Source organism: Equus asinus, chromosome 21, assembly GCF_041296235.1.
Source record: "Equus asinus isolate D_3611 breed Donkey chromosome 21, EquAss-T2T_v2, whole genome shotgun sequence".
Classification (NCBI taxonomy): Eukaryota; Metazoa; Chordata; class Mammalia; order Perissodactyla; family Equidae; genus Equus; species Equus asinus.
In genome coordinates this window covers 41,852,603-41,880,340 of record NC_091810.1, presented here as the reverse complement: position 1 = coordinate 41,880,340, position 27,738 = coordinate 41,852,603, and the positions used below count along the sequence as shown (strand labels likewise).

Sequence of the window (27,738 nt, the reverse complement as noted above, 5' to 3'; positions counted from 1 at the left end):
GTTTGAAAAATGAAAGCAGTTAGACCACTTTTGCTTCCTGATTGCAGGGAGCTGTTCACACCTGCTAGAGATGTTTTATTTAGAGGCAAGAAATGGCTAACAAAATGGCACCCTTGTATCTAGGAGTGACTGGCCTTTTTTTTCTTCCTTGGAGAAAGCGATTTTTTGCTGTTAGTGAAGGCCCTTGAAGACTGTAGTTTAAATTCGACTGGAAAGTGGTCGCTGACACCCAGGGCCTGGAAAGAGAAAAGGGAGATAAATTTGGGAATTAGGAGACACTCTCATTTTAGTGATGAGCACATTCAGGTTCAGGGAGGGAAAATGAAATGCCCCCTCACCCAACGGAACACACGCTGATGAGCATCATCCCTGGACCAGCTCAATCAGAAGTTTAGGCATGTCCTCAAGTCACAGAATCACACGCTTTGAGACTCAAGGTCCAATGGCCTAATGCTGTGTCTCCAGTGATGGCCTCAAAGGGTGACACCAACCCATTTTCCCAGGACGGTGGCACAGAAAGACAAGATGGTAGCCATACCTCCTCTTCAGTCAAAGCATAAGATTTCTGGAAGTTGAAGACGCTGTTTGATTTGGGAACAACAGAGCTGACAATCTCTCGTCCTCTAAGCACAATCCTGGAGAAGGGGAGGGAAGATAGTCAAGTTAATTGACCCCGTTGATTTCTGAGATCAAACCAAAGTTCCTGTTTCACATGTGGAATGCACTGAGCAGCCTGGTCCTTTCATGTGGTGCTCCAAGTACAGACCGGTTTTACCTTATGACCCTTAGGACAGTGCCTAAGACTGGGAAATAGGATCAGCCCCTGCCATGGCCCCGTGGGCACCAGGACAGTGTTTCCCTTTGTGGGCAAGTAGTCCCGGTAGTGGAGGACATTTTATTAATGATACATGGACACCACACCATGTAGCAACGACTTGCATGCTGAGAATATTGTTTCCTTTGCAATTATTTTTCACTTTTCCTGATTTGATTGTGGAGAGAGGTACTGGCTTGACTTTAATACCTCCCTAAGCTCCCATTTTGACCAAGAGAGAGCAGATTGCAACCGCCAAGCATTCTGCTGGCAAGAGAATTAAGGCAGAATTTAACATTGTTCAATTTTCACTGGTCTTATGTTTACAGTTACTTTTGATTTATGGCAAATGATGCTGTTTTCTTAGCTTAGTATTATGAAGTTCCTTCAAAAATTAATTTATTTCCATCAGAAATGAATGTATTTAAAGAGAAATATAGGGAAGAACTACAGTACAGTTGCTTTGCAGCAGTGACAGAAAATGGGAGTGTGGTAGTTAAATGAGTTTACATGGACTTTAATTTACTCCACATGGGATGATGCTGCTGGGATCTGCATGGCCCCAGCCAGCTGACTGAAGAATGTCAAGGTGAGTCAAACTGCCAGTTCATGGCTATCCACTGAGGTCTGCCTGATTCCGACTGGCTAATTGGACCCAGAGAGTCAAGAACAACATAGTCAAGGCTCTCCCATTTCTGACTTCTTCTAGCCATGTGTGCAGGGGGGTCAGCTGATCTTGCTAAGCCCCCCCAAGGCTGCCCCGGTGCATGAGCCAGCTCTTGGCATGTTTGCGTGTCCACTGGTGCTCAGTGCATGGGAGGTGTTTAATCAATATTTGAACACAGAACAAAGACTGGAATTGACACCATTTCATCTTACTCCCCTTATTAAACATTTATATGCCTTTTTAAAAACCACAAAAGGTTTACGTTATGAAAAACACAGGAAATTCAGAGCAGCCAAATAAGAAAGTAATCTTTAAAAAATCACACATAATCCCGCCATCCTTTGGCACGCGTGTGTATAAAACTGAGGTTCTTTTAGTAAATACGTTTTTAACCTGTTCCCCCACCCCACCCAATTTATTGTGAACATCTTTCTCTGTGCTTCACTCTTCTTCTGCTCTATTATTTTCGATCACCTTCCTCTTGTTCGCCAGGGGAGATAGAGGGGGACGCAGAAGAGACTTGACCTGCCCAGGGTCACACAACTGGCATGTGTGAATGGGCAAGTGGGCATCTCCGACCGGCTTTGCTGACAGCCCCTCAAAATGGGAGGGAGGCGGCAGGCGGCACCTGGGAGCTCAGTCTCCTGTCACTTCCCACCTGGACTCTGCCTTCCCCAATGCTAGGGCTGTTTCTACTTTTGAGAGCTGGAGAGATGACTCCTGCAAAGGAAACACCAGCCCTGAAAGTTCTGAGAGGAACAAAGGAGGTCATGGGCTGGAAATGAAAGCCAGACCTCAAAACTGGAGAAGTGAGAACAGCTGTCCTCGTGCAGATGGCTGTCTCTTGCTTCCTCGGAAGCAGGCTGAGCTCTGGGAATGACAGGCACCCGTGGGACAGGGCCCCTAAGGGTTTCCCTTCCTGTGGTCTCTGCTATGGCTGGGAAGATCACAAGCATTCACACACTTCAGGTGTCCCCCCACCTCCCTCCCGATTTAAGGAGCAAAGGTGAAAACTGATTGAAAATCCCCAGAGAGACTGTACAAATCCAAGAGAACGCTATTATTTAAATGTATGTATTTGCATTTAGGAATGTGTAGCAAAAGCTTTCGAAGTGCAAATACCCTTGCACTAACTGGTGTCATTTTTAGAATTTTACCCTGAGGAAATCATAAAGATACGCACAAAAGGCATATATAGGATGTTCATTTCAGCAGCGCTTTTAACAGCAAACCCGTGGTAGTAATCTAATGCTCAATGATAGGGGACTGAGTGAAGAAACTGTGTTATGTCTTTGTGATGGAATAATTAACAGCCAATGAATATACTGAGCACTTACCACATGCCAAGCATTGTTAGATTTACATACATTACTTCATTTAATCCTCATCTTAGATCCATGAGTGAGGCACTACTACAATCTCCATCTTACACGTGAGGGAACCAAGACACAGAGAGCTTAAGCTTCTTGGTGACAGATATATTAAGCGGGAGAGCCAGGATTTCAAGCCAGGCCTGTCTGACACCAAAACCTGCACTTGCCACTGCTAAGATACAGCACCCGGGGATTCCACATATGGTCATGCCGTTTGCATACTGCACAAAGTACCCGGTGGAGGGGCCTAAAGTCTAATTGACTCAGCTCTGCAAGCCCAGGGCTTCATCCACCCAGAGCAGGTGCCTTTTCTCATGCATACCAAGCACTGTATGTGCTAGCAGGGGTCTGGCAGATGCCTCCTACCTGTCATATGCACACTTGGTGCTGCTCTTCACCGTGGTGTCCTCTTCATCCCCGATCAGCCAAACAAACCCAGGGTCGGTTCTCAGGCGGATGTTCTTCCAGGCCTTCTTGGGGACGTAGCTGCAGCCGGCGTTGAAGTCACCCATGAAAATGAAATTCTGAAAGACAAGATTGGAGCTGTCACCTGGTGGGCGTTGTTGCCAACGCTTTTGCTGAGAACTGCTAGCAAGGACTCCATCTCCCACCTCCAGTAAACAATGGGTTCTGTTATGGGCTGAATTGTGTCCCTGCGAATTCATATGTGGGGGTCCTAACGCCCAGTACCTTAGAATGTACTGTATTTGGAGATAGGGCCTTTAAAGAGGTAATTCAGGTACAATGAGGTTATGTGGGTGGGCCCTAATCCAATACGGCTGTTATCCTCCTAGAAGAGATTAGGACACTGAGGGAAGGCTGAGGGGAGGCCTCAGAAGAAACCAGGCCTGCTCACACCTTGATCTTGGACCTCCAGCCTTCAGAACTGGGAGGATATGAATTTCCATTGTTTGAACCACCCAGTCTTTTTTTCTTTTTTTTCACATCAGATCAATAGGCTTTATTTAGGAGCTACTACATTATGTACCAGTAGTATTCGGGCTGCTATAACAAAATACCATTGGCTGAATTGCTTGAACAATTTATTTCTCACAGTTCTGGAGGCTGGGAAGTCCAAGATCAAGGTGCTGGCAAATGTGATGTCTGGTGAAAGCCTGCTTCCTGCGAACCACCCAGTCTTTGATACTTCGTTATGGTAGTCCTCACAAGCTAACATAGGGTCTTTTAAAATTTCTTTTTGCTCTTTAAAAGAAGAGACCACAGTTTAAAACTGAGTCAGTTTTGATAAGTACTTGACAGGCAAATGTCTCCAAGGGAGGGTGTTCTTAATGGGCAGTAGGAAGTTGGCAGTAGCTGCCCTCTCCTGTTCTTAGTCACCACGTCTCCATAATGCAGGTGCCGAGTTAGGTGGGATAAAGGCATCCAGCTCATTTATTCCCTTATGTGTTTTGTCTCTGACTCAAGCCAATGCAGGGTATAGACATGTGAATGAATCAACCCCTTTTGTTTCCGAGCAGCAAAAGTGAACTTGGGTGGTGCATTTCACAGCTTCGGCACCCTTTCTCTCCTATTGTTTTGAAGTTGGGAACTTACTCCGGTGGAAACTCTGTCTATTGAGGAAGTGGGAGGAGCCTTAGGGGAGGGGGCGATAGAGGGAGATGTCCGACCCCACCCCCAGGCCACCAACAGAGACTTTCTATCTCAGAAGTGTTCTTCCCTGCAGGACTCGTGATGCGCAATTTTAACACCCCCCAATCCAGAGGAAGTGTCAGATTTCCTTGCTTGTCCTATTGTTTGGGGTTGTTGCTGACTTTAGAGTTTTCTGTGAAAACATTTTATTTTGACCTCAGAGATCACGGTTTTCCCTGAGACTGCTGGGAGAAGTTGCGGACAGGATGTCATCTTTAACCCTAGGGACCACCAGCTTGTATGAATAGAGGCACGATAGACTGAGCGTTCACTATGTGACAGGCCCAGCATTAAGTGTTTTATACGGTTTAATGTAAATCTCACTCTAAACTCTAGGAGGTAGAAGGGACCTTTAACTGCTGTGGAAAAAGGATAGAAGGAGAAAGTGACCTGCTCTAGGCCATTCAGCTGGGAGGTTCAAGCGGCGAAGCCAAGAGCTGAATCTCCGTCTGCCTCACTGAAGGCCCCTCAGCACGAGTTCCCCTCTGGTTCACTCCGGTGCCACTGATGGCTCCCCAGTGCCCGACAGTTATCGATGCTCAATAAATTCTTGTTGAATGAATGGATTCATAATTTTAGGAATGAATGAATGAGTCTTTCTCTTGCTCTGCTTTTTACAAATAAGCAATGAAATCCACTCCTTGTGTTCTCCATGCCCCACCTCTGTGTCCACACTTCACTGGATTCATTTTGCATTTTGAGCAGCGGAACTGAGGAAGAGGAAGAGGGACCATCGGAGGCATGTGCCAAAAGGAGGAAAAAGGAATGCGGAAGAGCCCTCTGGAGCACTTCCATATTTGCTAAGAGCTTTCCCAGACCCTCACAGTCACGGGAGGTGGCACCCCTGTTTTCCAGATGAGGAAACTGAGGCCAAACAGTGGATGTATTTCCCTTCTGTGAGAATAGCTCCCCTAGTTTCTTTGGGAAACCACCTCCCTCCTCTACCTGAGTCCATAAGGTTGGGGTGGACCTGACATGAATTTAACCAATCAGAGCAACTCAATCCCCTGATCACAGTGATTGGTTCAGGGATGGACATGTGACACAATCAGAACCAGTGAGACTCAATCTCGGATGTTTGTTGCATTGTGGGACAGAAAATTTGTCAGTTGGCCTGAAAGCTGTTGGTGGCCATCTTGCCATCTCAAGGGTGGCACTGACCTGAGAATGGAGCCCACCCAGGGGAATGTAGGACAAAGAGATAGAAAGAGGCAATACAAACCCTGATTACCTTGTCTGAGCTCTGGATCCAGCTATGCCTGAACCACTCCTGGATATTTTAGTTATACAAACCAATAAATTGCTTCTCCCTTTCATGAGCCAGTTTGAGATTCTGTCACTTGCAACTGAAAGACTCCTTACCTCTCTGTGTCTCGCTGTTCTCAATTGCAAAGTGAAAATGATAAAAGTAGTTACCTCATAGTGTTATTGGGAGGATTAAATAAACTTGTCCATGTCCAGCCTCAGCATAGTGCCTGGCACCAGCCATTCACTCAGTGAATTTTAGCAGCCATTATCAATGAATTCCCGAGACCCCCATGGATGGCACCCAGGGAGACTTAACAGGAAGGATATTTAGGGCTGAAGAAAGGCCTAAAGTGAGGCTCTGAAGCGGTGGTGGTCTGCACATGCCCTGCCGCCGGGGTCCCCTCAAGGACCAGATTCTGCCCCTGCTCCATGGGAATTTGACAGATACAGAAGGTTGTCACCTCTGCCTTCCAACGGCGTTTCACGTCCACGTAGACATCAGCCAGCTCATCAATCTCTTTAACGGATGTATCAGGGGTGGTGTGCAGGGGGACAATCACAAAGTCCTTGACAGCTGAGGAACAGGAAAGAGGCGGAGGTCACATACTTCCCCTGTCAAGGACACAGGAACCCTGCTCAAGGGAAACAGGTTGCCCCTCAGAAGACATGGACTGTGTCGTCTGGGTCCCCCCACTTCCAGAGGGTCCAGCCGGTGGCTGAGATTTGACTGATCTTAGGGTCCTTAGGCTGCTGTTCTCCGTACGTGAGAGACTCTTTTCTCCCACTTGCCCTCCCTGGCCAAGAGAAAGCTGGCAGACAGTGTTCCCTGCTGGCCTTGTGGGTGTTTATATTTTCTCATTTTGTGAAAAACTGTATTTCCTATTTTTAAAGAATAATAAGCCTGTTTGGCTTTTGTACTAAAGAAAAAAAGTTCTTTCTAATTAAAAAAATTGAGGCTTGCCAGTTTATTATTCCTTTTGTAATCAGGGGAAAAAAAGCCCCAAAAAGTTATTAAAAAAAATAAAATAGTCTTTTGTGGCGTGTCTAAAAACTTTCGCCCACAGGAGGGGCTGAGAGGACGGAGCGGGAGAAGGTGGGCGAGCCTCGGACTGGCCTCGAGAAACTGCTGATGGCAGCTGTCCTGTTCGGAACACCTGCTCCTCTGCCTTTCCCTCATTCTGTGCCTGGGTCCCACTCCTACTCAGGAGCTGGGGGCTGTTGCGCAACACTGCTCAAGTCACACAGTGGGAAGCCAGGACCCAGAGTGGGCGGCGTGTCTCTGGGACCCCACGCCGATCCAGCAGCCTCCTCTCACTCTCCTCCTCACACTCCACTCCACTCTCCATCCTCTTTGTGGTCCCCCCAAACACCCTAACCTCTTTCTCACCTCTGAGCTGTGTTCTCACTGTGTCCTTCCCCAGAATGGCCTTCCCTCAGTCCTCTGAGACTGGTTTCTTCAGGTCACAGCCCAGTGTCACCTCCAAGGGGCCATCCCTGGTTGCCCCATCTAAGGTGGGCCCCTCATCCTACTAGTCAATGCACCCTGATTGCTTCCTTCATGCTCTGAAATTACTTGCCTTGCTTCTTTGGTCCGCTGGAACCTAAGCTCTGGGAGGGCAGGCTTATCTGTCTTGTTCACCCTCTTGGCTCCAGCCCCTAGCACAGTGCCTGGCACATTGGAGGTGCTCAAAAATCTTTGTTGACTGAATGCACAATTGAGTAATGAATGAATAAATGAATGAAGGAAACAAAAGGTAGATGAATGGCTAACTCCTTCATCTTTAGTTCCAAATAGAGGTGACATAAAGAGGTTTCCTTGTACAGGAGAGGAAACTCCAAAGAGGGCAGGCTGCAGTGCCGTGGGTGGGGCTGGGGGAGTGGAAGGGTGGAAGCTCAAGACAAACAGGTTTGTTTAGCAGTTCACAAAGGCCGAAGACTCCCTTGGAGAAGAAATAATCGTTTCGGGGAGGGGCTTTCTGAAGACTGCCCTGGTCAGCCAAATGGGAATCGTGTGCATGACAAAAACTATTATTGCCCGTGCTCTCTGAGGGGCATTTCTTGCCGTCAGTAGCTCCCACCTCCTCCTCTTTTTCCACCGGGAATTTCCCTACATTTCTTCATGTTTGTTTTCCTGAAGTTCTCTGCCTCTGAGCTAATTAACCTTGGGCAGAAATAGTTAACTTCATAGTTCAGGATGTTTATATTTGTGTAGTATAGATACAGGCGTACATTCTTACAGCTCTGCATACATTCATTTAATCATTATCTGTCTAAGCCTACTACGACCCAACTTCACAAGGGCGAGGACCTCGTCTGTCTTCTCCAGTGCCCAGAACAGAACCTGGCACATAGGAGGTACTGAGAAAATATTTGATTCTATAAAGCTCCAACCTGCAAACCAAATTAATTCTTGGCTTTCCTTTGAGTGTCACAGTGACTAAGAGTGTGGGCTCCTGAGATGGTGGTTTGGGTTACAACCTTGACTCATCTACTACTACTGGGTGACCTTGGACAAGTGATTCCACCTTTTTGAAGCTCAGTTTCGTCAAACGCAGAGTGGAGATAATCCTAGTTCCTACTTTGCAAGGTGTTGCAAGGATTACAGGAGCCTGGCACTAATCAGGAATCAACACCTGTCAGTGGCTAATACAAGTACTATTGCTGTTAGAGTCCAGGGTGCAATTGTTTGGACTTCCTCTCTACCTCCAGTCTGTGGAGGAGATTGTTATGTGGTTATTGGAGGGAGAGTGAAACTTTAGGTGGGGTGTTCATCTCTCCTGGCCATCACTAGGATTTTTTTAAGTGAAGGAATAGTTGTACCTGATTGAGACTGAGGAATTGTGGTAAATAATTTCCATCTGCCTAAATGCTCCAGGGTTATCATTGATTCCAGAAGGTGGGTTCCAGGCTGAGGAGGTCTTGAGTCATGGCATTCTGAGAAGCCAGCCTGATGTCATCAAACTATAATGCATTCTCTACATTCAAGTATTAGAAGTTCTCAAAGGCCATCTCAAGCCTAATGCCTCCCTAAAGATGCTGCATAAACCCTGGGATTGCAACTCACACTCAGGGCTGCTGCCCATTCATGGGGTCACTGGGGAGATTATGGGTGAGAGGGGTCTGTGGGTCTCACCGGTGTAGGGTGACTGGAACCAGATCACAAAGGGCTCCCTGGAAAATACATCTGCGTCTCCAGCCTGATAGTCATGGTAGAGGTATCTTTTCTTCACAGACACTAGCTTTTCCCTATAAGAGAAAACAGGAAGCCCACCCAGCTGAGTCACTTGTGTTCTTACGTCTTTCAAGAAGCAGAGACGTAGGTTCCGTTGGCTTCATTAGCTTCCCGGGTAGGCTCAAACACTTGAAGGGATCTTTCACCTGAGAACAAGGCTCTGTCAAACTTCTCAATGGCCTGGGTTCTTTGGGAGCTAAAGATCTGAGCAGTACTACTTATATGGGGCACCCACAAGTTAATGTTCAGACTTAAAACAAATTACTGGTAGGAAGAAGGTGAGAATATGAAGTTCCAGAGCCAGCCATGCTGGGCAACTCAGGTTTCCATCCCTGGGCCAGGACTTGACTATGAAGAATAAAGAACTCCTGACCCTTCTGACCAGACGGCCACTGAGTCAACCAATAAAGTAGACGTTAGGAAGCTGCTCGCGTTTTCTAATTTAAAGAGTTAACACGGGGCTGGCCCCATGGCCGAGTGGTTAAGTTCGCGCACTCTGCTGCAGGCGGCCCAGTGTTTCGTTGGTTCGAATCCTGGGCGCGGACATGGCACTACTCATCAAACCACGCTGAGGCAGCGTGCCACATGCCACAACTAGAAGGACCCACAACGAAGAATATACAACTATGTACCAGGGGGCTTTTGGGAGAAAAAGGAAAAAATAAAAAAATCTTAAAAAAAGAAAAAAAACAACTCATGGCTGTCTGAAGATCAGCATTTAAAAAAAAAAAAAAAGAGTTAACACTTTGCATCAGGCCCAATTTTGACATCAATTATTTTGATCAATATTGAGAACTAATTAGAGATCAAAATTTGATTTTGAAGAAAAGATACGCATTTTGATTCAATTCACAGCCAGTATTTATAAGTGAACCATGTTCCAGGAAGCATAGATTATACTTACTTGTAGAGAAAGGCATACTGTTCTTTATATGTGTTTCTTCCGAGCCGAGAGCTAATCACATAGTTGTATGTTATGCCTCTTCTTGAATTTCTAGAAAACATAAAGATTTCACATTATATCTTAGAGAATAAACATCCCCTCACTACATAGGTTCCCCTCTCTCCAATCTGCTTCTATGTCTCCGAGGACATCATGTAGAAGGGCTACCATTTATCACAACTTTTTAATAAGGGCCACCATTGACTGGGAATGTGACATCTGCCAGGATCTTTACAGCCATTATTTCTTGTACTTATAAGATGGGTACTATGGTTACCCCCTCTGTATAGTTTGCAAGTGCAAAGCTGGGATTTGATCCCAGGTCCTCCTCACCCCCAAATCCATAGGCTTTGGCCTGCCCATGTGGGAGACCATTGAGGGTCAGCCCCAAATTCCACTCTGGCTCATGGCTGAGGCTGTACCTCATACTTCTGGGTGGGGTAAACCTCATCAGGTCACCCCGTCCATACGTCACTCCTGAGCATTTATCCTATGCAGGATTCCCAGTAACATTTTTGTTGGACATTGTTTCCTGCTCTGAAAACCCCAGGCATTTTCTCATGAGCCCTGGAACTATAATTCCAAATTAGCTATGTTTATGTCCTAGGGGCTGGGGGTATAGCCGTGAAGTCCCACTGACCCCTCCCCTCATCTGTACCAGGGAAACTCGACTTTCAGTGTGCTTGCCAAACCTGCTGATAACTCCACCTTGGGCAGAGCCTGACACGGTTTTACTCCGTCTGCCCACGGAAAGATCCAGGGCACGTCTAAGCTGTGGCATATTCTCAGGTTCAGTTGGCAAAAAGCAGAGGGGGTCTTTAGAGACCAACTTAGACCCTACAGAAATTTTTGGGAATGCATGTTCTAAGGCAGATCCAGCCATTGGCGCCCCAGGAGTGTGGACAATGGGTTCTGCTGGGCTTCCAGTCTGGAAAGGCTGGCCCTGTTCTGAATCTAGGCTGCCAAGTCCTGAATTGGCAAACTGCTTGCAATGACTCAGCTATGAGTTGTCTAAGGCCCCTCCTGGTTTATGGGGGACAGGCGGACAAATAGGCCTGGCTTTGCCCAGAGTCCACGGCACAGTCTAGGGAGATTGGGGAGCACTAAGACTGGGTGGGAAGACTCAATCCAGACCCACTGCAGGGAGGTGCCAGGAGCCCCCGTCCCCTGAGTCCCCATACTTCTGAAAACTGACCGGGGCCTCTCCAAGGAAGGCTGAGGGCGTTCAGAAGAGAGCACTGGCTTTGGAGTCATACATGACCCAGGTTCAAAGGTAGGCTCAGCCATTTACTGGCTGAGTGGCCTTGGGCAGGTCTTCCTCTCTGTGATCCAGTTCTCTCAGTGATAAGGGAAGCAGTAATAGTATTTATCCTATAGGGTTGTTGTGGGGAGTAAATGAAATAGTGCGTATAAACTGATCATCGGGAGGCCTGGCATGTAGTTAGGGTGTCTATGGTAGTTGTTACATGTGGCCCTGGGATCATCAACTGCCATTATAATTCCCTTCCTTCTACTAGTAACGGACATCGCCAGCACTTAGTGACCACTGCTACAAGCCAGGCATATATGATTTACACACATGATTTAATTATCACTCACCCAGGAAGATGGGTGGAGCTGTTATTAGTTCCATTTTATAGATGGGGAAAAGGAAGTACAGAGTTTCAGTAACTTGCCCAAGGTCACGGCAGAGCCCAAATCCAAACCCAAGTGGTCTGAGCTGAGCATAGCTGATCCCTGTGCTACATTCCCTCTGTCATCGTCAACGATCAGATCCAGAAACAGAAGGCCTGCCGAGGTTAAAAGGGAGTTCAGCTCTAACTCTGTATTTTCAGATGAGAAACTGAGGCTCAAAGGGTGTGGGGCCAGCCCAAGGGGCCCCGTGTGAAGGAGAGGGTCCAAGGCTATTCCTCCTGAGTCTAGTGAGGCTGAAATGACTATTCATTTCTGAAAAACAGAGTGGATATCCTGATTATTAAAATATTGTTGGGGCCAGACCCATGGCTGAGTGGTTGAGTTTGTGTGCTCCACTTTGGCAGCCCAGGGTTTCACGGGTTCAGATCCTGGGCGCTAAGCTAGCACTGCTCATCGGGCCTTGCTGAGCTGGCTTCCCACGTGCCATAACTAGAAGGACCTACAACGAGAATATACAACTGTGTACTGGGGGGCTTTGGGAAGAGGAAGAAAAAGAGATATATATTGTTAAAGAGAAAAACCACAAGCCCAAAATGACGTTACTTGTGCTAAAACTCACAATACCAAACTTAGATTTAATACCTAACCTAATTGCAGTTTCAGCCTCTCCCAGAAACGTAAATCTTAACCAGCCAGGCTGGAATCTCCTAGTCAGCACCAGATAATCTGTCCTGTAGGCCCTGTCTATTCCTCAGAGGAGGAGGAAGCAATGTACACGATAAAACCATTACTGGTCCCTTCCTACCCCAAAAGAAGATGTCCTGGCCCCAAATAATCCTTTCTTTTCTTTTGCTAATAGCTCCCTTGTCCCACCCTTCTTCCTATAAAAACCTTCCATGTTGTACAATCCCTGGGCATCCCTCTTTGTTTGCCAGATGAGATGCTGCCTGAGTCATGAATCATCTAATAAAGCTAATTAGATTTTCAAATTTATTTGGTTGAATTTTGTTTTTGACAGCATCCTAATAGCCAGATGTCATTGTTTCTTCAATCTGGATGGTGAATACACAGCTGTTTGTTATCATTTTCTCTGTGCTTTTAAGTATGCTTAGAATATTTTCTAAGGAAGGGGTGTGTGTAACATTCTCATTGTAGAAAATTCGGAAAGTACGTAGAAGAAATCATATTTAGATTCCTTGTAAATTCGTACTCTGAAGTGGCCACCGTCAACACTTTAGTTCACTGCTTGTGAATCGTTTATGTTTTTTGTTTTGGTTTGTGTTTTTTTACATAATTGAACTACTTGGTACATATCGTATACTCTAGTGTTTAATCTTATCATGCATCTACGAAAGAAACATTGTATTAGAAGTTTTTGAAAATTAGGGTGCATCAGAATCACCTGGGAAGCTTATTAAGCTAAAGATTCCTGGGGCCAGCCCGGTGGCGCAGTGGTTAAGTTCCCACATTCCGCTTTGGCAGCCCGGGGTTCGGATCCCGGGTGCGGGCATGGCACCGCTTGGTAAGTCATGCTGTGGTAGGTGTCCCACAGATAAAGTAGGGGAAGATGGGCACGGATGTTAGCTCAGGGCCAGTCTTCCTCAGCAAAAAGAGGAAGATTGGCAGATGTTAGCTCAGGGCTAATCTTCCTCGAAAAAAGAAAAAAAGAAAAGATAAAGATTCCTGGGGCCAGCCCCACGCCCAAGCGGTGAAGTTTTTGCACTCCACTTCAGTGGCCCAGTGTTTTGCCGGTTCAGATCCTGGGCACAGACGTGGCACTACTCATCAGGCCATGCTGAGGTGGCAACCCACATAGCACAGCCAGAGGCACTCACAACTAGAACATACAACTATGTACTGGGGGGCTTTGGGGAGAAGGAAAAAAAAAGGAGATTGGCAACAGTTGTTAGCTCAGGTGCCAATCTTAAAAAAAAAAAAAAAAAGATAAAGATTCCCCTCTCACAGATATTCTCATGCAATGGACAGCAACCTTGACTCACTCTGGAGTGATTTTCAGATGGGAGGGTCTGCTGATTATTCCTTGAGAAAGAATACAAATCATAACTATAACCCAATGTCATTTAAAACTATTTGAGGACATTATTTTAAAGAATTTTAAGCTTATAAAATCAATTCAGACTTTTTGTAAAATATTCAAATCATACAGAAGTATATGAAATAAAAAGCAAATGTCCACCATTCTTTCACTCACCCCCTCCACAATGCTCCTCCAACTACCCCCTCCACAAGTACCAGTGTTAACAGTTCGCAGCACACCCCTCCAGGCTTTCTTCTATGTGCGTGCAAATTTATACACATCCTTATTCAGGTATAAAACAGGCTCTTCTACCTACAATACTGAATTTGCTTTTTTCAACATGTTGCAGCCACCTTTCCATGCTGGAATATTTATCGCTAACCTGTTCTGTGGTAAACGTGATTTTTAATGACTACATACCATTCCAGCCTGTGGGCACATCATAATTCCGCATTTGCGCTCAATGTTTTCCTTGTAACAGTGCTTCTCAGCTCAGCCTCCTGTCTGTATCTTTCATTTCTCTCCCTGTCCTCACTCCTCACCTGTTTCTCTCTTTTGCTTTATCATATTAAAAGTAGCCGGTTGAAGGTTCTCAGGATCCTGGTTAATAGAGTTGGAAGCCTGAGCAGTGTTGGCCAGGCGACCTGGTGGTCAGGGCGAGTGCTGGCTCTCACACTAGTTTCAATTCCCCTGGGGACTTTCAGGCACGCTTGCCCTTGACTTTGAGCCCGCAGATGGACCCGGGGCCCTGTCTTTACCCGTTCAGCTTCTCCATCAGCGTGGGACAGATCATGTTGTTACTGTCCTTGATTTCCATCAGGAGTATGATGTCACAGCGTTTGATGACCTGCAGAGAGAATTCCCAAGTGTTTGAGGCAATTTACTATGAATAATGAAAGCTTTTTTTTTCCTTTTTTTAAAGCCAGGCAGAAACTGTATCACCTTTTATTTATTTATTTATTTTTGTTTTTGAGGAAGATTAGCCCTGAGCTAACATATGCTGCCAATCCTCCTTTTGCTGAGGAACACTGGCTAACATCCATGCCCATCTTCCTCTACTTTATATGTGGGACACCTGCCACAGCATGGCTTGCTGAGCGGTGCCATGTCCACACCTGGGATCCGAACCAGCGAACCCCGGGCACCAAAGCGGAATGTGTGCACTTAACTGTTGCGCCACCGGGCTGGCCCCAATAATGAAACCTTATATTGGGTACTTACTATGTTTTACTATCAAATTGGGTGCTTTGTTAAATGAATTAACTTCTTCTCTGAAATAAATAAAAGACTCCCTGAAGTAAACACTGTTATGATGTCCATTTTAAAGACAAGGAGCCAGAGGCTCAGGGAAAGCCGTGTAAACTACCCAAAGGCCCCCAGCTGGAAAGGGGCTGAGGCAGAATGTGAACCCAGGCAGTCCAAGTCCAGAGCCCATGGTCACGACCGACCGCACGTCCTACCTCTTGATTTGCTTGAATAATTACAACAATAACAATAAATACTTATTAAGATCTTAGTAAGTAAAAAGTACCAGGCTGGATGCTGCAGAATAAAAGAGGTATAATTATAAGAGCTGACATTTATTGTGAGCCTACCCTGAGCCTCACCAATCCTATGAGATGACCGACTTTTTGCCCATTAAACAGGAGGAAACAAAGCTCAGAGTGATTGAGCGATGAGTTTAAAGTTACACAGCTAGTAGAGGTGGTAGAGCCAGAATTTGAACTCAGGTCTGTGTGACTACAAAGCCCATCGTACTAAATTGTTAAAATACAGCCCCTGCCCTTAAAGAGTCACCATCAGTGAGAGAGACAAATGGCAACAACGAGCTACATTGAGACAGACGAGATTTGTGCTAAAGAAAAGAGAGAGCTGTGGGAGTGTTGAGGAATAATTACTTCTGCCCAGAGGAGCAAGGAAGGCTCCAAGAAGGAGGTGGGATTTGAACTGGTCCTGAAAAGAGAGAAGGAGCTCAGTGGGTAAAGAAGGCAGGAGAGGTTCCTTCAGGGTGTCAAAGAGAAAACCACAAGCCCCAAATGGTGTCACTGGTGCTAAAGCCCGTAATACCAAACTTAGATTTAACAGATAATCTAACTGCAGATTCAACCTCTCCCAGAAATGTCAATCCTTATCAACCAGTCTGGAATTTTCTGGTCAGCATCCATAAGGTAATCTGTCACGTAAACCCTCTCTACCCACCAGAGGAAGAAGAAAGCAATCTACAGGATAGAACCCTTGCCTTCCCTTCCCCCTAAAAAAGATGTTCTGGCCCCAGATAATCCTTTATTTTCTTTTACTAATCGCTCCCTTGCCCCACCCTTCTTTCTAGAAAAACCCTCTATTTTGTACAACCCCTCAGAGTCTCTCTCTGTTTGCCAGATGAGATGCTGCCCGAGTCATGAATCATCTAATAAAGCCAATTAGATTTTCAAATTTGCTCAGCTGAATTTTGTTTTTTAACAAGGGTGAGCAACAACCTGGAGACCAGGGGGCAGACCAAGCCAACGCCCCTTGGAGACCACAGGGACCTTTCTGTGTGTGGGGTCCTGGTGGGCTCAAAGCTGTGGAATTTGTGGGTCAAGTATACAGCATCACCAAGGTTAATTTTGTCTTCTCACGTGGCCTCCAAAGACATGGAGCAGGAGGACTAAGCCACTGGCCCCACTTCCAGAGCATGTATGTGTTCCGATTCCCTCTCTAAGAAGGGCGGAGCCAGACAGGCAGAGCGCGAGGAGCACAGCTTGTGCAGCCTTGAAGAAGTTGAAACCAGCAGAGAGTTAGCCATTGATGATTAAGTAGCTAGGAACTAAAGTTTCTTTTCCTTCTTTTCCTTCAAACTACTGATTATAGCTTTTAGCTGTTGAACCCACCCATTGTTGACTGTGCTGTTTAGGCAATATGCTATCTGACTCCCAGTAGGCTCCTATAGATAACCTCTTCCTGGAGCCTGGGTCACCATGGTAATGGGTGCGTCAGCTGTTTTTCAGGAATTAGAACTCCTTGTCCACTCCAGGCCATTTGAGACCACCAACTCATCAACTGGGCCTGTGCAGGCGACCTTTTGCCATCAAGAGGCTAAAAACTCCACCCTCAGATCATGCTAATGCCGCCGTTTTGTGAACAGGGGTCCTATGAAGAGGCATGGAGTCCGACTACTCTTGCGCAGATCATCAATTACCTCACCTCTCCTCATCTCCAATCACCTCTCTCCACGTTTCAGACCACCTTGTCCCCCATCCCATAAATATCCCTGAGTCCCTGTTTTTGGGGAAGCGGATTTGAGAACCATGCTCTTGCTTCCTCACATGGCTGCCTTGTGAGTAAACCCTCTCTCTGCTGCAATCTTATCGGCTCAGTGTTTGACTTCCTGAGCAGTGGGCAAAAACGAACCTGGTTCGGTAACAAAGTTGGAGCCAGGCGGCTGGAGGCGCACCTGTGTAGTGACTGAGGAGGAAGACTATGTCCAAGTTTGGGTCCTTCCATCAACAGGTTTGAAACCCTTGGTATTAGCCTTGCAGGGTTCACCAGCGAGGGCTAGGTGCTGCTCATCAAGCCAGCCTGCTGATTTGGTCACTCGTCACTGTCAGACTTTTCCAGAAGGCATTTTAGAATATGTATGAAAAGCCTTAAAAAATTATTTATCCTTTGATCTAGTTTTCCCTCTTTGAGGAATGTCTTCCATTGTAAAGAAATATCTGCTACTCTGCACCTCAGTTTCCTCATGTATAAATGGGGATGACAATAGTCATTCCCATACAGGGTTGCTGGAGGATTAAATGGGTACTTTTAGAGCAGTGCCAGCCATATAGGAGGCATCCAATAAATTATTATTATTATTATTATCACTTGTACAGACCAAAGAGGAAGATGCATTGCAACAAAAAAATTGGAAACAACCTAAGCATCCCTAAATAGGAAAGCTTTAAATGAAATATGTTGCAAATATAGCAGAAGGCATTACACAGCATTAGAAGTCATATTTTAAAAGAATATTAACAACATGTGAAATACTTGTAACATAAAAGCAGAAAACAAACTGATGATATAGGATGGTCTCCATGGTGCAAAATAGATGCATATTTATGTCTTTATATTTGCATAGAAAAATGCCCATAACAGTTACCCAAAGGCCAACAGTGGTTATCTTTGAGTCATAGGATAATGGGTGATTATTTTTCTTCTCTTTAGGTTTCTATATTTTCAAAATAGTCCATAGTGACTATTTTTAATTTCATCAAATTAATTTATAAATTATAAGCTTATAATTTTAAAAATTATACCTTTATAATTTTAAAAAATTCAAGCATTAGTTAAAAAAGAAAACTGCTTGATGAGGAAGGAATTGTAGAAGAGATATGCTCAGTATTTATTAAGACATGACAGGTGTAATTATAACTTATTTAACATAAATTAAATGAGTTGTCTTACGTAAAGTGCCTAATGTGGTGCCTGGCACATAGTGAAGGCTTTATAAGTGCTCACTCCTCAAATTTGCATAATAACTCTGTGATGCCAGTCCTCTTATCATCCCCACTCTATAGTAGGGGATTCTGAGGCTCAGTGAGGTTAAGTAATTTGAACATTGTGTGAATACGGATAATGGGGTATCTACTACAGAGCCCCTCTCGACCACTACACTCAACAACCAAGGAAATCACCAGGTGCCTGTGACCACTCCTCTCTAAAGACCAAGGTCCCTTTTTGCATGTGATCCATCAGTGCTGGGCAGACATGCACCAGGCTCCCTTTCCTAAGTAGAAGGGTTGAGCCTCCAGATGTCTTGTTTCCAACCCCTTTGCCTGCATAACAAACACTCCTGAGCCCCACAATCTCCAGCAGTTACTGATTTCCACTTCCCTTGACCAGTCTCCTCTGCGCCTCTGGCAATATTTCCCATAGGCTGGAATCTACACTGCAGTGAGCAATGGCTCAAGATCCCAATATCAGAATTCTCCTGGGAATGAAACCTACAACTTGAGCTGTTGGCCTTCATCCATCTGTCCGTCCCTTACCCATCTATCCATCCTTTGGTTCCAACAAAAATTTATCAAGGGAGGGGCTGGCCCGGTGGCGCAGCGGTTAAGTTCGCACATTCCGCTTCTCAGCGGCCCGGAGTTTGCTGGTTTGGATCCTGGGTGAGGACATGGCACTGCTTGGCACGCCATGCTGTGGTAGGCGTACCACATATAAAGTAGAGGAAGATGGGCACGGATGTTAGCTCAGGGCCAGGCTTCCCCAGCAAAAAGAGGAGGAGTGGCAGTAGTTAGCTCAGGGCTAATCTTCCTCAAAAAAAAAAAAAAAATTATCAAGGGCCTGCTGTGTGCCTAGCACAATAGGCCTTGTTTATTCACAACTTTATGCCCAACTCCTGGCACAGCATCTGGCATGAGTGAAAGAAAGGGGGTCAGGGGTGGGGAGGGAGAGAGGGCCATAGTGGAACCAGTTGAGACAAGTTCCTAAAGTACATGTATCTTCCCGCTTTTAAATCTTCTTTACGACAATATAAGAAAAATGGGAATACATTTCCTAATCAATCCTTTTAAAAATAATTTTGTTATAATTTTCTAATTATAAAAATAATTTTGCTTATTGTAAAAAATTTGGAAAATGCAGAAAAGACACAGAAGACTACAAAAATTACCTGATGACCTGTAACCCCACCACTCAGACACTTTTCCATATGATTTCTATACTCATATATAGTTATAAGATGGGCGTCAAAATGACTAGCCCATTGGTTCAAAGTATGGATGTCAAATCAAATGGCCTTGGATTCATGTTTTGACTCTCTTGCTCCCCAGCTACGTGACCTTGAACAAGTCACTTAAACTCTCTGAATCACCAGATTCCTTATATGTGAACTGGGACAATACCCCACTCATGGGGTCACTGTGGGGATTAAATGACATGATGGGTAGAAAATGCTCAGCCCAGTCCCTGACCCAGGACAGATGCTCAGCAAACAGCGGGGATATTTATCACAGAGCTTGGGTCTTGTTTTTTTAACCTAACATTACATTATGAGCATTTCCCCCACAGTCATTAATATTTAGTTTTCAAATCTATTATTGATACACGATTTCCCTGCCCCACTTTCAGGTCAGAGGCCCAGGAAATCGCCCCCAGCTCCGTCTCCTCAGGAGGACGCTCCAAGCACAAGGGTCCTCAGAAGGCGCCCCCAGCCCTGAAACTCGGTGAGATTTTCCTGATCTGTTCACAGAGGCGGAGGAGAGTAGGGGCTGTGCAGAGCCAGTGGTGAGGGCTCCCAGCAGGGGTGGTCATGAGTGGGCCCGGGAGAGGGTGGGGGACAGTCTAGAGAACTCTGGAAAAATCTGGGGCACAGGTTGGCTCATGAAACCCTCTTTCACGCCTCTAAAGAAGGAGTTGCACAGCATGGTGGGGAAGAGGCCAGACAGGGTCAGCCAGGCCTCTGTCCCAGCCCTCGCTCTTGCACTGACTTGTTCTCTGACCTTGGGCAACTTACTTACCTCTCTGAACCCCAGTTGCCACATTTGCAAAACGGGCATATTAATCAGAGGAGTTATGAGGCTGAACTTGGATACAGCATATCAAGGACCAGGCATACAGGAAGCACTCCTAAAATTACAGTTATCGTGTGCTGGGGAGACAAGGCCTCCCCCATCCACCATCACTTCTCCAGGGCCTTGGAGCGTTTGGTGCATGGCCTGCCTTCAATGAGCATCTGTTGATGAACAAGCTCTGCTCTTCAAGGACACAAACTGAAGAAGACACAGACAGAAAGAGCCTTGCCCAGGCAGAGTTTGGCATCTGGAGAACTGCCCAAGGTCCTGGCCAGCAAACCTGAGACAGAGAGGGCAGGCCTGCTTCACTCTCCGACCTCCCCAGCGAAGGTCATAATGATAACTGCATGATGCTGCTGCTGAGCACACCTCTGAAGTGATAAATCCGTTATGGAAAAGAGAAAAGGTATCTCCACTTATATGGTTGGGTTGCACGGTTGGATTTGATCCTGGCTCTTCCCCTTACTAGCTATGGAAACCTTGATAAGTCACTTCACTATTCTGAGTCTCAGTCTTCTCAGTTATAAAGTGAGGGCAATGCCACCTACATCACGGTATTAAATAAGAATACAAAATTCCTGGCCTATAGTTGGTGCTCAGACAATGGGCTCTACAAATATTATCCTGAATGCATGGGATTGGGTTTCACTGTAAGTGCTTTGGGTGGCTCTGGCACTGTTTTGGGACGGCCTCTGTTTACGGGATGGTTTTGCAGCTACGGGGACGGTAAGGAGATCTTGACAAAGACTTCAGACACGCTTGGTGTTTGATATGAGGGGCCCACCATTAGGTGGCCCTCTAAGGCACAGCAGGTCAAAGGAGGTACTAAGTGTAGGCCCCCCGTGTTGGAATCACCAGGAACATAAAGACAGCCTCTTAAGACTGTGGTGACATGCCCAGGTGGAATAAGTGAAGAAGGAGATGGGAACTCAGTAGGTACCCAGGCTCCACGGGCCCTGTGTGTGAGGAAGTGGGAAAATAGTTTCCACGTATGTCAGAGTGCCCTGTTGAGCCAGGAGTCATGGTTCCCAAAGGCTTGGCATGGGTGTCCTGGACAAACAACAACATCCGGAAGGCCTTGGGTACCATCCAAAGGGCAGGGCCGACCGGGTCTGAAAGGACCATCCAAGTAAGAATAGGGCACGCCAGTCCTCCCTCTAATCCACTTTGCCTGGTAATAACAACAGTGGCAGCTCTTGTTCATGATCACTTGCCTAGTCAAACCCTCTGTTGGGGGCCTTACACATGTTGAGTTCTCTCAGCCAACTGGCACTACAGGTTGTATAAGGCCCCTTTTCCTCAAAGGCCCAGGAGGCTCAGGGAGGAGAAGGATTTCCCACCCTGTTCACATGGCTGCCAGGTGGGATCTGAAGCCACAGCTCCTGGTATTCCTACCACACCATGGTGCCTGCCAGGGTTCCTAAGATAATAGCACCTATCAGAATCCTGGGAAAGGTTTCAACTCCCTTCATCAAAAATAAATTAACCTTTAGGGTAAAGAGAGTCAACTGACTCCAGAGAAATGTGAGCAGAGTCCCCAGACATTGGTCATATCACCCAAGGAAAGTCTTATCCAAGTGGAGAGAAAAATTCGAATTGAAAGTTGGAGGAGGTTGATGGGATGGCAGGGAGGGAAGAAGGAAGAGAGGAAGAGGAGGAGAGAGGAAGGAGAGAGAGAGAGAGAGGAAGAGAGAGGACAGAAAGAGAAAGAAAGAGAGGAGAGAAAGAAAGAGAGAAAGGGAGAAAGAAAGAGAGAAAGAAAGAGGGAAAGAAAGAAAGAAGGAGAGAGAAAGAAAAGAGAGAAAGAAAGGAGAGAGAGAGAGAGAAAGGAGAGAAAGAAAGGAAGAAAAAGAAAGAAAGAAAAGAAAGAAAGGAAGGAAGGAAGAAAAAGAAAGAAAGAAAAGAAAGAAAGGAAGAGAAAGAAAGAAAAAGAAAAAAAGAAAAGGAAGAGAGAGAGGGAGAGAAGGAGGAAAGAAGGAAGGAAGGAGCAAGTAAAACTCTGTGCTGTATTGATGGTAAAAGACCATGCTGGGCTGGCATCCCAGCTCCACCGCCATGTTACTGATGTTACTTCGCTGTTTGTCATTCATCATCCCTGCATAGGGGAGAATAATCCTCCTTCCTAAGGTGATGACATGAAGCGTGTATCTACAGTGCCTGCCCCGGGCATTCAGTAAGTGGGAAGAAGCATTACAGTACCCGCTGACCCTGGAGCTTGCTGTGAGCCGGGGGCTGTTTTAGGAGCTTTACATTTACTGACTCACATCTCCCTCACAACAGACACACAGGGAGGTACTGTTGCTATCCCCAACGTAAGAGGACTCGAGGCTGGAGAGATAAAGCAATTGTTATAATTATTGCTGTTGTTACAAAATTCCAAGCCAGCTGCTACCTTCACCCTGCATCACCTAGTTAATCTGTCTTCAGTTACATTCCTCCTGAGTCACTTAAAGCCTGAAAGCAGGAGGGAGGGCTCGAGGGTGTCCACCAATCCTTCTGACAGGAAGAGGGGCTCACCTTCACAATGACGTCCATGGTGTTCCGATTTTCCTTCTTGGATTCCCCAAAGGACCTCACGTTGAAGGAGCAGATCCTCAGGGCCAGGTCGCTGTTGACGCAGAGGAGGAGCAGCAGCAGGCAGGCCCGAGGCTCAGACATCCTGCCTCTCCTCTGGCTCCAGGGCCGTGAGAGAACAGCAGTGCGTGGAGGGTGGGCCCCAGCCACCTCCTCAGGCTCGGCTGACTTATATAGCCTGCAGATAACAGGAATTACTGGATTCCTGTTGCTACTTTCACTTCTCTCAGGAACTGAAGATTGTGGGTTTTATTCCCCCAAGGAAAGGAAGAAAATGGGCTAGTCTTTTAGGATCCCCTGTTTTTGTCACTCTGGTGAGGAAATTGGCCTGCCTAATTTAGGCACCATCCTCCTCAAAGTCACTCATATCCCAGCCGGGAGCCAGCTGTGGCAACTGGTCATCTCTGCTGGGGTCATATGCCATGTGCCTTTTCCTGAAAATTGACGAATTCGGAAGTGGTCCACCCCAGAGGGCACCTGGGGTGATGGAGCCTTCTTCAGGGGGACCATGGGAGAGGGGTCAGCGGGAAATTCTGCCGTGTTTTCTGACATCACTGGGATTTGGCAGGCTGCTGTCCCTGGACACACCCTGGCTCCGACTCTCTCCCTCCCCTGAGGGGCGTAATTAAAGTCAAGTCTAGTTTGAATTACACAATATTTTAGGCAGTTTTACTGTACACAATTTAACACACCAAATACTAGCAGTGTGTCACCCGGGGGAGCAATTGCTGGTCTGCTAGAATGGGTCAGTAAAATGTCCTTGGACCTTAAGTGCAAAGAGCCAGTTAAAGCTCCTGGAGGGATGCAGGGTTTAACCTGATATTTTAATGTTTGTGAGAGTCATGTGGACCCAAGAAATGAAGGCTTTGCAAGAATTGTAGGATTTCACCCCAAGTAAAATGACTGTTAGAGATTTAAGCAAGAGGATATGAAGATTTGAAAGGCAAAAGAAATGCAAAACTTCAATCAAGTTATAAATCCAGGTAAGATTCACAGGCTTTGGCAAGGAAAGTTCTTCTGTGAAGAGGGCAGGTAATGAGAATAACTTGCAGCCAGCGCTGGGCTCTTTGGACCACCCCTTCTCGAAATGATGGGCTTGCGGTCGTAGCTACAGGGAAAAGCATACATATATCAACAACATACATCCAGTCAGCATCCTGGCCAAAATCTCTAGCCAGGCATGCCCAGGCATTCTAAGGAGATAACCCCAAATAGTACATGGAAGGAAATAATGATTTCCTGAGTTTCTGGTGAGACGAATCTCCCCATTGTCCACAGCCCAGACCTCAGGCCTGGTTGAACAGCCGATGAAAAGTGGGTTTGGTTAAGAGGGTGTGATTGTCTTCCTTGGTGAATGGGCATCTTCCAACCAGAGGAAGATTTAAATTCTTTTTTAAAGACCATTTTTTTCTGTCTATAAAGAAGGAATTTACTTGTATACATGTGGTATTTTATGAACTTGAAACATATGAGAGATTTTTGGCCTGTTAAATTGACAATCTTGTAACCCCAACAAAAAACGTGCAATGTAGGGGGATCGATTTAGATTCGTGACTTTAAGTTAAAACTTTACTAAGTTCTTGTATGGTTCTAGAACATTTATAAGAATTTTGGGTTAACAGTGTTTTATAGGTTGAATTTATTAGACTTAGAATCTTTAGTGTTAGAAAGGGTGACTTTTTGTTAGTTCAGACAATTAAATAACTTTAAAAGGAAATGGGGTATATTAATTTTATAAAAGAAGTTTAAGATATTTGTAAATGGGTCCATAACCCCTTAAAAGTAATTATCTAAGTTTGCGGGATGTAGGGTTGCCAGATTTAGCAAATAAAAATACAGAGCACTAGGTAAATGTGAATTTTAGATAATTCAACTTTACGTAGGCATCCCGTATTTTATCTGGCAATCCTAGTTGGACTTCTGAAAAGAACAAGAACTTTTTTTTTTTGAGGAAGAACTTTTTTTTTACCCCTGAGCTAACTACTGCCAGTCCTCCTCTTTTTTGCTGAGGAAGCCTGGCCCTGAGCTAACATCCATGCCCATCTTCCTCTGCTTTATATGTAGGACGCCTACCACAGCATGGCCTGCCAAGCAGTACCATGCCTGCACCCGGGATCCGAACTGGCGAACCCCGGGCTGCCGAGAAGCAGAACGTGTGCACTTAACTGCTGCGCCACTGGGCCGGCCCCAGAATAAGAACTTTTATAAACTGAACTTTAAAGCATGACATTTTCTAAGCAGTAGCAATCCCGTCAGGGTCCTGGGAAAGGTTTTAGTTCTCAGCATCAAAAATAAACTAACCTGTAGCATGAGACAGTCTGTTTTTGAATTTTTAACTTTGATAATTTGAATATTAATTTGAAAAATAAAGAAACCTCTGAATAATGGTTTCTGCATATAGAAACTGCCCTTCAGGATTTCCAAAAACCACATGAACAGACTGAAGAAATTGACCTCACTTTGTAATGAGGGTATTCATTGCATGGAATTGGACTTAAAAAAAAAAGTACCTGGATTCTGGAAGGAAAATCCTAAGAGTGAAATTGAACTGAATCCAAGCAGGTGCAGGCGTTTTGCTGCGTGCTTTCTGTGTTTCTTCTCACTAATACCCCCGCAAGCACTTATGACGGTCCCTCCATTCCACAGATGAGCAAACTGAGGCCTGTGCCCGAGGATACACAGCCAGCATGAGGCAGAGCTGGGATGGAAGCCAGTCTCTCGGACTCCAGATCAGCCTTCTCCCCCACCAAACCAGGCGCCTCAAAACCTTAGGGACACTGCGGGTGGGGGAGGGCTGGAGATGAAAGAGGAACGTCCACTTTTTACTGTATCTGCTGATATTGTTTGATTTTTTTTTTTTTTACAAAAACATGTACTTGTTTAGTAGTTAAAAAGAAAGATAAAAGTGCTAAAAGCTTTTTGTTCTTTTAAGCGAGTTAAACAAGCCCACGCCAGCATGTCTGTGTGCATCCGAGCCAAGGGCAGCTTCCCCCCAGCCCCTGATGAGTGGAAAGTCCCAGGGACAAGGCCATCCTGGGAGGCCCAGGGAAAGCAGGACCCCTCAGCTCATCCGTCTGTGGGGCTCTAGTGCTGTCGGGAATTAGGAGTTGGAGACAGTCCCTTCCAGAAACCTGGAGCCTGGAAGGGGAGGCAGACACTGGCCTGACCCCCACAGGACACTCTGAAGTGGCCTTCCTTCTGCCACTTAGTGACTGCAGATGGTGTGTCCTGGGGCATGTCCTTCCCCACACTAGCCTGTAACATTCTCCTGAAGAAAAGGATAAATATATATCACTCCTTGGAGATTTATAATGCACATTAGAATATTAAATGTCCTGAAAAGTCCTGTAACAAAGAAAGCTGTTTAACTGTGTTGAAACAAGGTGTCCCGAATTTACCATCCATGGAACCTTTTCCTTCATATCGTTTCTTGTAACATCTTGAGCAACATCCACTTTGGGAAATACCATACCCACTGAACTGGGACAGAGTCCTTTAGCTGTAAGCTCTGGTCCTTGTCAGTAAGTCCCACCAAAGAGTCCCATACGTGTCATGTGAATGGGCAGAAATGAGGAGCAGGAATTCAGACACACGGCCCCAAGCATCATTGGCAGCCATGGCCATTCACCCTGGGCCCTGGTGGGACAAGAGTCGGTGGGGGCCAATACAATGGGACAGAGGACACCTCAGAGTTTGAGGAAGGCGAGATGGGGATTCCAGGGAGAATGAAAGTGCCACAGGCTGAGTCATCTCAAAGCAGAAAAAAGAAGAAAGGGGCCTGTGGGAAAGTCCCCACTACTGGCAGAGGACCGGCCGCAAGACCCAAACAGGTGTTGCCAGTGACTGATGCCACTCTTCTAATAAGGAGTGAACCTAGCAATAATCTTGTAATGTATGCAAATTGCTTCAGTCATCACGTTTCACAACCAGCTTGGGGTTTGGGTCTGGGAAGGTGCATTATCCAAGGTTGCATAATTGTGGCAGACCTCACCTGTGTGTGATGGCTTCCAGCTGATGAAGAGGCTCTTGTTTTGACCTCGCACAGCATCTTCCACACAAGGCGGTGTCGGGACCTCAAGTGGGCCGCTTTCTGAAGCGCAGGCTACAGTGTGCCATTAGAACCCTTCAAAGACTCTTTGTTCGACCTAAAGACCAAACTCCTTATTGTGGCTTCTACCTCCCCACCTCTTCAAGATCACATGACTCTACTCTCCTCCTCCTCCCCAACTGGCCTCCCCTCACACTGTCTGGCTTTCAGTTCCTACCTCAGGGCCTTTGCACTGTTGCAGTGCTTTCCCTTCCTCCCATCTCCAGGTCTCAGCTTAAATGCCGCTCTCTCAGAGAAACCTTGCCGGCCTCCCTCAGCCCATTAGGGTCTTCCCTCTTATTCTCTTTCATGGCGTCTAGGTCCTTTGTTTTGTGGTGTGTGACACAATGTATTACGAGCTATGAGCTTGTGTTGTCTCATGTCTGCCTCCCCGCTAGACAGCTCTGTGGGGCAGGGGGCCCTGTGCATATCTGCCCTGCTCGGGACAGGACTGGCACGGAGCAGGTGCTCAATAAATCACTGTTGAGTTCATGACAGGATGCTCTGACTGACTCCAGAGCCCAGCTTCTCAACCACCCTGTGAGGGGGCTGAGCCAGGGGAACACACGTCCCTGGATAACCAAGGGAAGCCCAGGCCACTGAGGCAAAAGAAATACTAACCACCACCACACAACATCTGCCTTCACGGAGCACTGAGCGCTAAGTTCTCAGAGAACTCCCTGAGCAGAGCACGAGCAGGCTTTTCAGCCTTGGCACTGACACTTTGGGCCAGATAATTCTGTGTTGTGGGGGCTGCCCTGTGCATTGTAGGATGTTTAGCAGCATCCCTGGCCTCTACTCACTAGCTGCCGTAGTACCCTCCTAGTTGTGACAACCAAAAATGTGTCCAGACATTGCCAAATGTCCCCAAGGAGTGGGGATCACCCCTTGTTGAAAATGCTGGTGTGGAGGTTAAAGCATATGCATTTCCACAC

At 46.2% G+C, this 27,738-nt stretch overlaps 1 protein-coding gene across 1 annotated transcript; it reads right to left on the bottom strand.

Annotated features, from left to right (window-relative positions):
- Positions 1–28: 28 nt before the first annotated feature.
- On the bottom strand, positions 29–26,846 carry DNASE1L3 (deoxyribonuclease 1L3). Its single transcript, XM_014868764.3, has 9 exons — positions 26,708–26,846; positions 22,660–22,894; positions 14,359–14,447; positions 9,889–9,978; positions 8,886–8,998; positions 6,214–6,326; positions 3,221–3,378; positions 539–635; positions 29–236 (listed from the first exon to the last, which is right to left on the bottom strand). Exons 2-9 carry the CDS (start codon positions 22,798–22,800, stop codon positions 120–122), a joined length of 918 nt encoding a protein of 305 aa, XP_014724250.1. The 5' UTR covers positions 22,801–22,894; positions 26,708–26,846; the 3' UTR covers positions 29–119.
- Between the last annotated feature and the right edge of the window lie 892 nt (positions 26,847–27,738).

What these genes read in the sequence shown, in the direction of transcription:
- DNASE1L3 (XM_014868764.3), bottom strand. Translation starts at nt 22,800, where the DNA reads ATGTCTGAGCCTCGGGCCTGCCTGCTGCTGCTCCTCCTCTGCGTCAAC. An exon ending in CTGATGGAGAAGCTGAACGG is followed by an intron (nt 9,979 to 14,358) that starts GTAAAGACAGGG and finishes TATGTTTTCTAG; the next exon opens with AAATTCAAGAAGAGGCATAA. An exon ending in ACCAAGTGTGCATATGACAG is followed by an intron (nt 636 to 3,220) that starts GTAGGAGGCATC and finishes CCCCTTCTCCAG; the next exon opens with GATTGTGCTTAGAGGACGAG.